This window comes from Trachemys scripta, chromosome 1 (genome assembly GCF_013100865.1).
Source record: "Trachemys scripta elegans isolate TJP31775 chromosome 1, CAS_Tse_1.0, whole genome shotgun sequence".
NCBI classification, from domain to species: Eukaryota; Metazoa; Chordata; order Testudines; family Emydidae; genus Trachemys; species Trachemys scripta.
The window spans coordinates 324,597,249-324,612,574 of NC_048298.1; the positions used below are offsets into that span (position 1 = coordinate 324,597,249).

Here is a 15,326-nt window from a genome sequence, read left to right on the forward strand (position 1 = left end):
CTTTTTCCTCCAATGTTTTGTTCCAACTACTAAACAACCATAAAAAGCAACAGAGGGTCCTGTGGCACCTTTGAGACTAACAGAAGTACTGGGAGCATAAGCTTTCGTGGGTCAGAACCTCACTTCTTCAGATGCTCTTGCATCTGAAGTAGTATAAGCTTTCGTGGGTCAGAACCTCACTTCTTCAGATGCTCTTGCATCTGAAGTAGTATAAGCTTTCGTGGGTCAGAACCTCACTTCTTCAGATGCTCTTGCATCTGAAGTAGTATAAGCTTTCGTGGGTCAGAACCTCACTTCTTCAGATGCAAGAGCATCTGAAGAAGTGAGGTTCTGACCCACGAAAGCTTATACTACTTCAGATGCAAGAGCATCTGAAGAAGTGAGGTTCTGACCCACGAAAGCTTATGCTCCCAGTACTTCTGTTAGTCTCAAAGGTGCCACAGGACCCTCTGTTGCTTTTTACAGATTCAGACTAACACGGCTACCCCTCTGATACTAAACAACCATACTTTGTTCTAACCAGGCTGTTGGTCACTGTGGCTCCTGAAAAAAGGAAACAGATGTCCAAAGCCCAGTCAGGCCTGCAGGGCGATAGGTGTTGGTAGACAGGAGGTACAGTACCCAGGTCCTGCTCAAAGAGCAGAAAAATCAGTAAGGCTATGTCTACATGAGAGAGCTTACAGCAGCAGAGCTGTACCAATGCACGCACCATTGTAAGATCCCTCATGTAGCTGCTCTATGCCGACAGGAGAGAGCTCTTCTGTCGATATAATTAATCCCAACGAGCTGTCGGCAGGAGTGCTTATGCCAGTGAAACTTACATTGCTCAAGGGAGTACAATATTCACCCCCCCCCCCCGAGCTACACAAGTTTTACTGACATAAGTGGCAGTGTAGACATAGCCTAAGGCACTCAGAGTGATCAAGGAGACAGATACACAGCCAGCCCCATAATCATGACAGGTCTGAACAATATGCCCAGCATGTTTTAAAATCCCTTAATTCAGAGGTTTCAAACTCCCGGCCCGTGGGCCATCTGTGGCCCGCGAGCCTCCCCAGCATGGCCTGTGAGGCTCCAGCAGTTTTGGGGCCCCGTCTCTCCCTTGGCCCCACCTGCCGCTCCCAGGCGCTCCCCCCTCAGGGACCCCAGCAGCGCAGCAATACTGAGCGGCATCTGCCTGCTCACTCCAGTGGCTGCCGGCCCCTCCCTGAGGCCCAGGGGCGAGGCGGGGTAGAGCTGTGCCTCCGCGCACTGCCCCGAGCACTCCTGCAGCCAATGGGACGCTGTGGTGGCGGTGCCTGGGGGCAGAAGCGCACGGAGGCCCGCCCGCCCCGCCTTGGAGCCCCAGGTAAGTGCCAACCCCCCGACCCCCTCCCAACATACCCCCTCAGTCCCCAAACTCCCTCCCAGAGCCTGCATCTGGTCCCCACACTCCCTACTGCCCCCAAACTCCATCCCAGAACCTGCACCCCAGACCTCTACCCCCACCCAAACTCCCTCCCAGAGCCTGCACTCCAATCCCCTAGCCCAGACGTCCTTCCCCACCCAAACTCCGTCCAAGAGCCTTAGGCAGGTGGAGGGTGGAGGTTTTTTGGGGGGTGGAGGCAAGTTCTGGGCGGCATGAGTGACATTGGCCCACTGGGAGGATTTGAGGACTGGCACTGGCCCTAAGGTAAATTGAGTTTGAGACCCCTGCTTTAACCGAAGAATATATACATTTTTAAATCCACTTTCTGGTGTTGCAGTTTAATTTCATGCCATTTATTAAAATGTATCTGATCCTTCGATTTATGGAGGTGAAAAGAAAATCATTCAACCAAATATTTTGGCAATAGTTTGGATTATTCTCAACATACTGTACTTTGCTTAAACCGAGTAGTAAATACTTAGCAGCTTCCACCTTTTATGTCAGCCTACGTTTATCTGTTTGTAATGTCTAATCAAACTAGAATTCTGTATCTGGAAGACTGCAAGTAGGGACCATAGAAGTCAAATATTGACCCTGATCCTGCATTAGCTACACCCCATCTACATTAGTGGGAGTTTACACTGCACAAGGAATGTGCAGGTTCATGCCCACCGTCTATAGTACTATGGAAAGAAACCTTTATATTAGCCATCTAGAGACATTCCTGTTAATGCAGCCAGCTATTTCAATTGTCTAATATTTAAATCTAATGCTTTAGGTACTTAAGAAAAGAGCTTCCATAAGCATTGTGTCACAGATTACCTGGAAAACAGATCAAAGATTTAATGAACTTCCAATTACATTTCTAAATGAGCAATATAAATTAGTCTATTTTTAACCAACCAGGACCTTTTTGTTCCTAAGTAAATACAGATTTGATCATGCGGTATGTGATGTGGCCCTCTGATTTATAGGTATCAAAACTGTCTTCAAACTGGCATTTGCTTGACATTTCTCTCAATTCTTCATGAATAGGCATGGCTCTTCCCACTGCACTCATCAGTTTCGTCCCCAGGGGACCCAGTTTTGAGTGTTCCTGGAGTTGCAGAAGAGACAGGGAATATTATTGTTCATCAGCAATTGCATAGCAAAAGAGAGGCACTTCAGAAGACTACTGTTTTTCTTTTTAAAGAGACTCGGTAAAGATGTCCTCAAGGGGTTCCATGTTCAATAATTTCCATATCAAATGTGCTTAGTTTACAAGTAAAAAAAGGTTCCCATTCCAACTGCCAGACCTGCCAACTCAGTCTGGGATTCAATAGCCTTAAATACACTCTGTGCCCCTTTGCACTTACACCTGGAAAGCCCTAGTCCAAGGCTATGTCTACACTGTGCAGTTTACAGCGGCACAGCTGTGCCACTCAAGTCTAGCCACCATAAGGTGTGCTGTGTAGCCGCTCTTTGTCAGTAGCAGAGAGCTCTCCTGCCGACAAAATCAAACCAGCCCCAGTGGGGGGCGGTAGCTTTGTCAGCGGGAGGGCGTCTCCCACTGACAAGGTGTTGTTTTTTTTCACACCCCTGACCAACAAAAGTTTTAATGAGAAAAGTGCGATGTAGACATAGCCCAAGCCTCCCCGCAGACAGTGAGGTCTGGAAGAGGTGGCCTGGCCATTTACCCTTCCCAACCCCAACTTCAGAAAGGTCTAAGGCCCAGACAAAGGAGAGCACTTGAACCCACACATTACCCTTAATGGCACTTGGGGTGCAGTGTCTCTATGGCAGCATCTCCAACTCTTTTCATGGGGAGTGTCACCCTGGCTACTTATACAGTATATCTTGTGACAGACCCAGACCAGTGGGGTACAGGAGTCTGGTAGAGGGCAAGTATACTGGTCACTGGATGAGTAGTTTTCTGTTCCCTGAGTGACCAGAGCAGGGGCTGCACTAGAGTAATCAGGAACCTGCTAGAACCAGTTAAGGCTGGCTGGCTAATTAGGACACATGGAGCCAATTAAGAAGCTGCTAGAATCAATTAAGGCAGGCTAATCAGGGCACCTGGGTCTTAAAAAGGAGCTCATTTCAGTTTGTGGTGTGAGTGTGAGGAGCTGGGAGCAAGAGGTGCAAGGAGCTGAGAGTGAGCTGCTGGAGGACTGAGGAGCACAAGCGTTATCAGACACCAGGAGGAAGGTCCTGTGGTAAGAATAAGGAAGGTGTTTGGAGGAGGCCATGGGAAAGTAGCCCAGGGAGTTGTAGCTGTCATGCAGCTGTTACAGGAGGCACTATAGACAGCTGCAGTCCACAGGGCCCTGGGCTGGAACCCGGAGTAGACGGCGGGCCCGGGTTCCCCCCAAACCTCCCAATTGACCTGGACTGTGGGTTCTTCCAGAGGGGAAGGTCTCTGGGCTGTTCCCCAACCCACATGGTGAATCTCTGAGGCAAGAAAATCCGCCAATAAGCGCAGGACCCACCAAGATAGAGGAGGAACTTTGTCACAATCTATAATCCCAGATGTGGAAGCCAACAGCACCTTTCGCCATAACAGTGCTGCTGGTAGCTCATTTCCTGATTTTAAAAAAGCTAGTGCCACAGTAAGTGAAAGAAGCCCCATTGATTTTATCCTTTACCTGGATATCTTTTTCATCTTCATACAATAGGTAGTTGAGAGCAGGAGCCATTGGCTCTCCCCACAGATCCTCATAGCTGTCTTCCTGCTTCTCGGCCTCTGTCTCAGACTGAGTATCTGAAAACACTTCCTTCTCTATGGCTAGGGGTGCTGTGCTCTTGGTGCTTTCATCTCCAGCATCTGTCTTTGCTTTTTGGGGGAAGTCCAATGAGATGTTAATGGGGTTATACTTTGTGAAGGTTAGAAATAAGGCTTATCATGGAAATTGTAGTTTTGTAATCTTTACTATGAGGTTGCCAGGGAGACTCCCAAATATACACTATGGACAGGTAAAAAAAGAGCAATGGACAAGAGTAAATAGTTTTATGCCAAATGCACATGCAAGCCGCTGAGATACTGCTGCTCTACCCATAGCACCACTGTATATCGCACAATCCAGTGGAAAATCTTTCAAATTGACCGTTAATTCTGCATGTGTCTTGGACAAACACACTGAGACCATGGGCCACTGTACTGCTGGAGGGACCATCTTTGGGATGAGATGTAAGACAGTATATGATGATTCGCGGGCAGTAAAAATCCAAGGCATCTTTTGATCCTAGCATCCGGGCCTGGCCCAATTCCATTTTGGGAAACTACATCCTACTGACCTAAATATCTATTTCACTTAATACAATAGTGTATTATTTTCTTCCTGTCCTGCACTGTGATGTAGAGCTGCTGTGCAGGCTGCTAAACCCGAGAACTGCATTTCAGTGGTAGATTAAATGATCACCATGTACATTAGAATGTTTTCAAAGGACTTTGCAGACAAAAAGTACTTAATGTAAGATTACTTATAAAGTTCCATGACTTTTTGACATGTGCATTACCTGCATAATCTCTACACTGTAGTCCTTCCAAGTCCTCACTAAGCAATTCCTCTCCTTGAACTTGCAGGCCAGCTCCCTGGGTAAGAAATAAATGCCTATGAAATTTAAAAAAAACACATGACATTAGAGCTCTGAACACATTTCCCTAGAAACTGGAACAATTAACGATGCCTTGTTTTCTGAAAAGACGTACTCGAAAAGCCAGCTGACATTTAACTGCAAGCTCAGAATAATGCAATGGTTTAAAAATGCGATTGAGGCAGCCAGGTAGCTTAATGACTATGCTCTGTTGTATCCCTAATTCAAGTCTGCCATAAAATTCAAAGAAAACAAATGCCGTCTCGGATCAGTACACGGTCCAAACCAGAGCTGAAAGTTTTCACTTAGAAGCAGTCCAAGGTTCTTCTAGCAAGGAGAGTTAGAGACCCCCTTTTGTGGTTAAAATGTGACTGCTACAGCAGGGCTGAAATCCCGGGGCAGGGGCAGTAAAGAGATGACTGATCACCTCTGGTGTTACACACTATGTTTATCATACCACATGTGCTAAATTAATTCTCTTTTGGGGAATAAGTTAGCGCCATTAGATGTGAGGGAACTTCATGCTGTGCAATGTACCCTTACAGTGCCATGCAAGAGCCTCTTCCCTTATTTCTGCTTAGTACGGCCTGTCATCTGCGGTACTTGGGACTGAAAAAACGGAATTAGAGCATTAGCCTTCACGCCCCCAAATATCTGAACCAACAGTAAGGAGCTGTCCAGCCTGCACAGCTAGATATAGGGGGAGGTGTGGCAAGAAGGAATTCTTCCTCCCAGCACCATAGGACTGCAACCCTAAATTGTGAGCCGGGGGAGGCGGGGGGAGAAGGGAGATCTGTACAGCAGGAGATAATCCAGCTCTGCCACCCACACATCCTGATCCCATGTGCTGGTGCATACAGAGTCACAAGGTAGCTGAGCTTCAAATCATGCCCCCAACATCCTCAAATTCTGCCTCCTTTTGAATAGGAAAGCTGCATTTGTTCTGCTGCCCAGGGACACTGAATGGCTGTGGAGGCAGCAGAAGTAGTTTCTAGGGCCCAGATTCTCAAAGGTATTTAGGCTTCAAATGCCCACTGAAATCCATGGAAGTTAGGGGTCTATATACCTTTGAGGATCTGGGCCTAGGTCTGTAAATGGAACCATTCTTACCCCGATATTTTAAGATTTTGAAGTCTGCAGTTAAACAGGCTCCTAATCATATATATATTTTCTTCTTCTAGTAGCTGAGCAGATGCTTCCAAGTCACTTACTTCCTTTCGGTACATTTCAACCTGTCGCAGATGAGAAAAACATGAGGCAATCTTGAAAGAGAGGGGGACCTGCACAAAGGGTCACGATCCTGGAGCTTCCTGAGTTCTTATCCTGTCTCACACTAGCTCCCTCTGTTGCCTTAGACAACACAGAAGGTCAAGAGGAGAATGACCTGGATGTATTGGTTGATCACAGGATGACTATGAGTAAGGCTGCGAGTCTGTCATGGACTTGTGCAGCGGCCGGTGCTGGCTCAGGGGCTGCCAGAGCCAGGCAGCCCGTAGGGCAGCAGCAGCAGTTTGGGTGTGTGGGAGGGGGCTAGGGGTTGGTGGGACATGAGGGGGCACTTACCTCTGTGGGGGGCTCCCCGGCTCCCACCGGCATGGTCCTGTAGCTACTCCTAGGCGGAAGGGCCAGGGGGCTCTGCGTGCTGCCAGTGACCGCAGGCCCCACCCCCACAACTCCCATTGACTGCGGTTCCTGGCCAATGGAGCTGCACAGCCGGCGCTTGTGGCAGGAGCAGCATGTGGAGCCCCCTGGCCACTCTGCTGCCTAGGAGCTGCAGGGACACGCGGAGCCGGGTAGGGAGCCAGTCCTGCCAACCCTTCCCCCCCAGCACCAGCAGGGGTCCCAGGCCACCTCCCCTAGCACCAGTGGCATCCCCAGTCCACCCCCTTCCTCCAGAGCACCTGCAGCCCCCCTGCCCAAGTTTTAGTTAGGGATATATAGTAAAAGTTATGGACAGGCCACAGGCCATGAATTTTTGTTTACTGCTTGTGACCGGTCCATGACTTTTACTAAAAATACCCATGACTAAAACGTAGCCTTAACTATGAGCCATCAATGTGATGCAGCCATGAAAAAGGCTAATGCAGTCCTAGGATGCATCAGACTAGGTATTTCCAGTAGAGACACGGAAGTGTTAAGGCACTGGTGAGACCTCATTTGGAATGTGGAGCACCCATGGAAAAAAATTAGCATGTGCCTATTTTATTGCAGCACCAGGCTTTTAATACAAATTTAAACTACATTCTGTAAATGTCTGAAGGACTGAGCCCTAAAATTGTATCCTGGATGATCTTGTACATTTCTACTTATTAAACAGTTGCTTGTATGGAGTGGTGTAGTCACTAGCAGGGCCATGATTCTGGCTGTCATTGCAATTGTGACAGGATATGCATTTTGACATCACAAACAGAGAACCTGTCTTTCCCTCACAACTCTGGCTTACTTAGGACAACATCCTGCTCACCTTTCTCGCTGAAGTCCTTAGAGGCCTACAATAAGAAGCAAAGTGATGACTACAGACCACCACTAAATTCAAACCCTAATTATCATGGCGTGAAAAACCAGATACTCCTTTTACCTCTTCCTTCAGCCATTCATTTTCTTCAATCTCCCTGTGACTGGTTTTGTCAATGTGCTTTACGGCATTCTGAGAAAACAGAATTTCAGATCTTCTCTGAAGACAGAACTTTGACAAAGGCACATACTTGAGGAAAACATTTTTAATGGGCAGTTTAGTCCTGGAGGCAGGAAACATCCACACAGAGAACTAGAAACTGTGCAAGGTTCCCCTATACCATTTTCTTGGGAGATTTGAAGAGGCTCAGCTTGGGGTAGGCAGGAGGGTTAGCCCTCAAATCTGCTATTCCTCACGGATGTTCCGTTCCAATGCAATTTGTGACCAGTTATTATTTCTGATATGAGTTTCCCTAAATAAGAGCTTTCTCCCTCCCTCCCTCCATATCTGCCATTTCTGATTTATCCTGCACTGAAGTCATAATCTTATCCCTGTGAAATCAGACTTTTGCAACGGAAGGAAGGCAATACCACAAATTCAGTGTTGTGACCCTGATCCTTTGGGGCTCCTTTCAGGTACAGAGGTCCGTACTAGTGAATTTGATTGCAGGATCAGAGATTTGTCTTCATTATTGACTCCTATAAGAAATGAACTACCAGGAATCCCTTGTTTAGCATCACATGTTTACAATCCATGGGTCTGATTCTCTTCTCACACCATTGCAAATCAGGAGTAACTTAATTGAAGTCAGTGGCCTGGTCTACACTATGAGTTTAATTCGAATTTAGCAGCGTTAAATCGAATTAACCCTGCACCCGTCCACATAATGAAGCCATTTATTTCGAAATAAAGGGCTCTTAAAATCGTTTTCTGTACTCCTCCCCGACGAGCAGAGTAGCGCCAAAATCGATATTGTCATTTCGAATTAGGGTTAGTGTGGCCACAATTCAATGGTATTGACCTCCGGGAGCTATCCCACAGTGCACCATTGTGACTGCTCTAGACAGCAATCTGAACTCGGATGCACTGGCCAGGTAGACAGGAAAAGCCCCGCGAACATTTGAATTTCATTTCCTGTTTCTCGAGCACAGGTGACCATGCAGTCCGATAATTGAAAAAGAGAACCAGCATGGATTGCTATATGGGGAGAGGATTCAGTGCTAGCAGAACTTCGTTCGAAAAGACGAAATGTCAAAACTTTTGAAAAAATCTCCAAGGGCATGATGGAGAGAGGCCACAATAGGGACTCAGAGCAGTGCCGCGTGAAAGTCAAGGAGCTCAGACAAGCCTATCAGAAAACAAAGGAGGCAAACAGTCTCTCCGGGTCAGAGCTGCAGACATGCCGCTTCTACGCTGAGCTGCATGCAATTCTAGGGGGAGCTGCCACCACTACCCCACCTCTGACTGTGGATTCCGAGGCGGGGGTAATCTTATCAGCCACACCTGAGGATTCTGCGGACGGGGAAGAGGAGGAGAAGGAGGAGGACAACGAGCTTGCGGAGAGCACACAGCACTCCGTTCTCCCTAACAGCCAGGATCTTTTTCTCACCTTGACTGAAGTACCCTCCCAAGCCAGTACCCAAGACCATGACCCCATGGAAAGGACCTCAGGTGAGTTTACCTTTTAAAATATAAAACATGGTTTAAAAGCAAGCGTTTTTAATGATTAATTTGCCCTGAGGACTTGGAATGCATTCGTGGCCAGTACAGCTACTGGAAAAGTCTGTTAACTTTTGTCTGGGGATGGAGCGGAAATCCTCCAGGGACATCTCCATGAAGCTCTCCTGGAGGTACTCCAAAAGCCTTTACAGAAGGTTTCTGGGCAGTGCAGCCTTATTCCGTCCTCCATGGTAGGACACTTGACCACGCCATGCTAGTAGCAAATAATCTGGTATCATTGCACGACAAAGCCTGGCAGCGTATGATCCCAGTGTTTGCTGGCATTCAAGCAACATCCATTCTTTATCTCGGTGTGTAATCCTCAGGAGAGTGATATCGCTCATGGTAACCTGGTTGAAATATGGGAATTTAATTAAGGGGACAGAGATGGCTGTTCCTACTGGGCTGTTTGCCTGTGGCTGAAAAGAAATCCTTCCCTGCAGTTAGCCAAGCGCAGGGAGGGGGAATTGGCGATGAGCTTTTCATGTTCGGCCAGCAGGGATCTTCCCTGATACCAGCCATGCAGTGGGGGGAAGGGTAGAGCGATCATCCCAGAGAACTGGAGGGGGGGGGGGGCGGGGTTAGTTTGTTTTCTGCTGCTGAAGGTTAACAGGAAAACCACAGCACTCAATGGGCTTTCCTTGGTATGTGGGAAAGGAGGGCGCAGAAGCCAAAAGACAATGTCTTATCATGGCCGCATGCAAGCCGAATTCTGTTGCCTGGACCTGTGTCCGTGATCTTTAACCACCAAAGCCATAGGCACTCAATATTAAGATACAAAATGCGACCTTGTACTGAAATCACATGTGCTATGTAATGTGAATAGTGTTGTTCACCGTGAAAGAGTATAGCATTGTTCTGTAAAATGTTATCTTTTTAAAAACTTCTCTCTGTTTTTCCATCCCTCCAGCAGCTGCGAATTTTTCAAGCCTCCCTCCTCCGTCCCGAAGGCTATCTCAGATAAGGCGGTGGGGAGAGAGGATGCGAGATGAGATGTTCTTGGAAATAATGGAATGCACCCGCAATGAAAGAGCTTATTTGAATGAGTGGAAGGACACGGTATCTAAGTACAGGAAAGATGCCAGTAAATGTGAGGTCATGAGGGACGCTCGAGATGAGAGGTGGCAGGCTGCAACGCTGGGGCTGCTGCGTGATCAAACGGACATGCTCCGGCGTCTGGTGGAGCTTCAGGAACGGCAGCAGGATAACAGAGTGCCGCTGCAGCCGCTTTATAACCTCCCTCCCCATGTTCCACAGCCTCCTCACCCAGATGTGTAAGAATGTGGGGAGGCTCTGTGCACCCTCCCAGTCCACCCCAGTGGACAGCCCAACCAAAAGGCTGTCATTATATTGAATTTTTTCAGTGGCCTTTTCCTATCCTCCTCCCAAACCCCACCCAGGCTACTTTGTCAGTTCTCTCCCTATGTTTATAATCAATTAATAAAAAATACATGATTTTTAAATGGTAGTGACTTTATTTCCTTTAAAAGCAAGCTGTGATTTAAGGGGGGAGGGTGGTTTGCTTTCAGGGAATGAGTCAATCAAGGGGGCGGGTTTTCAACAAAGAACTTTCACACCGTAACCTGGCCAGTCACAAAACTGGTTTTCAAAGCTTCTCTGATGCACAGCGCTTCCTGGTATGATCGTCTAATCGCCCTGGTGTCTGGCTGCGCATAATCAGCAGCCAGGCAATTTGCCTCAGCCCCCCACCCCACCATAAAGGTCTCCCCCTTACTCTCACAAAGATTGTGGAGCACACAGCAAGCAGCAATAACAATGGGGATATTGGTTTGGCTGAGGTCTGACCAAGTCAGTAACGAGTGCCAGCAACCTTTTAAACGTCCAAATACACATTCTACCACCATTCTGCACTTGCTCAGCCTATAGTTGAACAGCTCCTGACTACTGTCCAGGCTGCCTGTGTATGGCTTCATGAGCTATGGCATTAAGGGGTAGGCTGGGTCCCCAAGGATTACTATAGGCATTTCAACATCCCCAACGGTTATTGTCTGGGAAGTAAGTCCCTTGCTGCGGCTGTTTAAACAGAGTAGTGTTCCTGAAGACGCAAGCGTCATGAACCCTTGCCGGCCATCCCACGTTGATGTTGGTGAAACGTCCCTTGTGATCCACCAGTGCTTGCAGCACCATTGAAAAGTACCCCTTGCGGTTTATGTACTGGGTACCCTGGTGCTCCGGTGCCAAGATAGGGATATGGGTTCCATCTATTGCCCCACCACAGTTAGGGAATCCCATTGCAGCAAAGCCATCCACTATGACCTGCACATTTCCCAGAGTCACTACCTTTCGTAGCAGCAGCTCAATGATTGCTTTGGCTACTTGCATCACAGCAGCCCCCACAGTAGATTTGCCCACTCCAAATGGATTCTCGACTGACCGGTAGCTGTCTGGCGTTGCAAGCTTCCACAGGGCTATCGCCACTTGCTTCTCAACTGTGAGAGCTGCTCTCATCTTGGTATTCTGGGGCTTCAGGGCAGGGGAAAGCAAGTCACAAAGTTCCATGAAAGTGCCTTTACGCATGTGAAAGTTTTGCAGCCACTGGGAATCGTCCCACACCTGCAACACTATGCGGTCCCACCAGTCTGTGCTTGTTTCCCGGGCCCAGAATCGCCATTCCATGGCTATAACCTGCCCCATTAACAGCATGATCTCCAAAGTGCCGGGGCCCGCAGTTTGATAGAATTCCATGTCCATGTCCTCATCATTCTTGCCACCGCGCTGCCGTAGCCTACTCCTCGCTGCCTGGTTTTGCAGGTTCTGGTTCAGCATAAACTGTACGATAACGCGCAAGGTGTTTACAATGTTCATGACTGCTGTCTTGAGCTGAGCGGGCTCCATGCTTGCCATGGTATGGCATCTGCACTGTTCACCCAGGAAAAAGGCACAAAATGGTTGTCTGCCATTGCTTTCCTGGAGAGAGGGGGAGGATGTACCCAGAACCACCCACGACAATGTTTTTGGCCCCATCAGGCATTGGGATCTCAACCCAGAATTCAAATGGGCAGAAGAGACTGTGGGAACTATGGGATATCTACCCACAGTGTAACGCTCTGGAAATCGACGCTAGCCCTGGTACATGGAAGCACACCGCCGAATTAATGTGCTTAGTGTGGCCGCATACATTCGACTTTATACAATCTGTTTCCAAAATTCGAATTCTGTACATTCGGATTAATCCCGTAGTGTAGACATACCCAGTGAAGCTAAACTTCTAATCTTCAAAGGGATCTCATGAAGTGTGGGATCCTACTGATGGACATACAGATCCATCAGCATAGATCACTTTGTTGATTGGATACTAACACTGGTATAAATGAGAGAAGAATCAGATCCCACATATATTGATGAAATCTAACAGTTTGTCGTTAGACTACAGAAAACTGAAGTATGTTTTTCTAACTTTCTGACCATTTTGGTCCACTCTTGGATCAATCTTAATTATTGAGTGAGAAAACAATATGATATAAAACTTCAAGAAAAGAACATACTAAGGCTTCAAACTTGCAAACTCTTATGCACATGTTTAACTTCAGTGGGACTACTCCCATGTTTGAAACTAAGAATATGTGTTTGCAGGAACAGGGCTTTGTTCATTGCCAGTTTTGTTTCTGCAAAGACAGCATTCGAAAAATACTTATTCATGATTTTTTTGAAATGTCAAAAGTTATTTAAGTTGAAATTCTAAACTGAAACTCTGTATTTGCCTTTTTTTGTTCCACATGTTCATGTTTACATTTATTTTTTGAGACTTTTTTAAATTGCGAGAAATATCAATATTTGGACATTAACATTTGTCTGTAAATGTAAAACATGCTACTTTCTGTATTTTTTTATTACATATTCAACATTTTATTGTAAATCCCACACTCAGAAATTTTCACTAATTTTTATTTTTCAAAATTAAATTCCCAGTAAAATGTCAAGTTCTTGAGTGAGCCTCTGTGCCTCGGTTTCCCCAACTGTAAAATAGGGATGATGCTACTGACCTTTGTAAAAGCTCTTTGAATAAAGAGCATGACAATATTGGTCAACGAAGTATTTTACAGTTCATTTTATTCTGTTCCAGTCCATAAGATACCCTGTCATTCCACTAATGAAGGCCCAAGTCAGTCTTTTTTTTTAAATCCAGTTTAAAATCAATAAGAAGAGAATGAGTATTTGTAATCAAGACATGATTAGCATTCAGTATAAAAGCAGAAAAAGTACCTCAGTAGCCCATTCCTTCTTTTCGTTCATTTGTTTCTCAACCAATCTGTCCATTTTTTCTTTTGTCGTTTCCAGAGTATGTCTATAATATTCTTTCAAAAGCAAAGCAGAAATCATTAGGTGACACTGATTCCCTCTGCAGATGATGAGATAACTGACTCGGTGTTACTGAGCTCATGGGACTCTACAGCCAGCATCTCTTTAGAGCATGTCGATATTGCAGTGAGAATGTGACTGTAGCACAGGGAAGTGTACCATGCTAGGTTTACTCTAGCTAGCATGGGTAAAAGGAGTAGTGTAGATGTGGAGGCACAGGCTTCAGCTTGGGTGAGCAACGCAAGTACAAACCCGAGAGGGAGTCAGAGTATGTACCCAGGTGGCTATTCCAAGCCCCCATCACCACCAAGTCCTGTGCTTTGTATGATTTTATATCCTATATAGATAGGCTATATCTACACTATGAGCTAGGAACGTGCTTCCTCTGCTCATGTACACAGACTTGTGAGAGAGAGTGCAAGTATATATACCAGTGTAGCCCTGGTCTCACAGACAACAGCAGCGAAGGCGTGCAAACCCAACTGAAAATGGTGAGTACGTACTTGGCACTGCTCAGCCATGCCTCCGCTGTGTATACTCACACTAGGTCAATGAAAGCTAGGATTAGTATATGTATATGAACAAGGGAATCACACCCTTAGCTTGTAGTGTAGATATAGTGTTAGACTTTTGTAAGGCTTTCACTTCAATTGGCACTATACAATATTAATAGAGCACACGTTAAATGGATTAAGAACTGGCCAACTGACAAATCTCAAAAAGTAATAGTCATTGGGGAATCATCAAAATCTTAACTTTGGTTCCCAAAAAGCTAATGGAGCAAATAAACAAGCAATCAATTTGTAAGCACCTAGAAGATAATAAGATGATAAGTGACGGTCATGTCGAAACAACCTAATATCCTTCTCTGACAGGCTGCCAAGCCTTCTGGATACTGGGGGTGGGGAGCAGTAGAGGTGATATCTCGACTTTAGTAAGGCTTTTGATACTCTCTCTCATGACCGTCTCATAAACTAGGAAAATATAGCCTAGACCAGTGGTTTTCAACTTTTTTCATTTGCAAACACCTAAAAAATTTTGAATGGAGGTGTGAACCTCTTTGGAAATCTTAGGCATAGTCTGCGGACCCCTAGTAGTGGTCCATGGACCATGGTTGAAAACCAATGTTCTATGATAATGACAACCTTTCGCGGACCCCTTAGACAAGGTTCCCGGCCAATAGGAGCTGCTGAGCCCCTTGGCTGACCCTATGCATAGGAGCCGGAGGGGGGACATGCTGCTGCTTCCGGGAGCCACACAAAGCCACAGCACATGCGGAGTGGGGCAAGCTCCCAGCTGGAGTGCCAGAGCATGGCAAGCCCCAGACCCCGCTCCCTAGCAGGAGCTTGAGGGCCAGAATTAAACGTCTGAAGGCAGATGTGCTCGGTACTCGCTGTGAATGGGGAAGCTCTGAGGATGGGCATACGGCTGCCTCCATCAGAAAGTATTTTAGTCTGACTTTCCTATCCTTTTTGTAGTTTTGGATTTAAAGTCCGTGCATATTTGGTACTTGTCTTGGACATGAGGTTTTCCTAGGCACCTGGAGTGTGGCTCACTGTTCCCAAATGGTAGGAACTTAAGAGTACAAAAAAGTACCCCAATAAAAGGAAAGCTACTATTAAACTATCCTAACACTAAAACTATTAGCTGTTAATCAAGTACCAACTATATACAACGCTAGAAGCAAGGGAAAGCTTGTAGTAGCATGGTGAATGCTCCAACCTCCATCACAGGCAATAAGAAGGAACTGAGGAATGTTGAGGGCAGCTCGGCCATTTCTCCCATGGTCCAGCAGTGCAAGGGCATATGCGCCACCTTGCTGGGTATCATTGAAGTAAAAATCTCTGACAA

At 46.5% G+C, this 15,326-nt stretch overlaps 1 protein-coding gene across 4 annotated transcripts in view; it reads right to left on the reverse strand.

Moving 5' to 3' along the window:
* Nucleotides 1-1,739: 1,739 nt before the first annotated feature.
* The window catches only part of CCDC83 (coiled-coil domain containing 83), a 34,539-nt gene continuing 20,952 nt past the window's right edge, over nt 1,740-15,326 (reverse strand). For all 4 annotated transcript variants that reach the window (XM_034759029.1, XM_034759028.1, XM_034759026.1 and 1 more), the window contains 6 exons: nt 13,380-13,471; nt 7,560-7,628; nt 6,092-6,213; nt 4,904-4,998; nt 4,033-4,220; nt 1,740-2,504 (listed from right to left, as the gene is read on the reverse strand). In XM_034759029.1, coding sequence (XP_034614920.1) covers nt 2,328-2,504; nt 4,033-4,220; nt 4,904-4,998; nt 6,092-6,213; nt 7,560-7,628; nt 13,380-13,471 — 743 coding nt within the window. In that variant the 3' untranslated portion in view covers nt 1,740-2,327. The remainder of the gene's footprint in view (nt 2,505-4,032; nt 4,221-4,903; nt 4,999-6,091; nt 6,214-7,559; nt 7,629-13,379; nt 13,472-15,326) is intronic.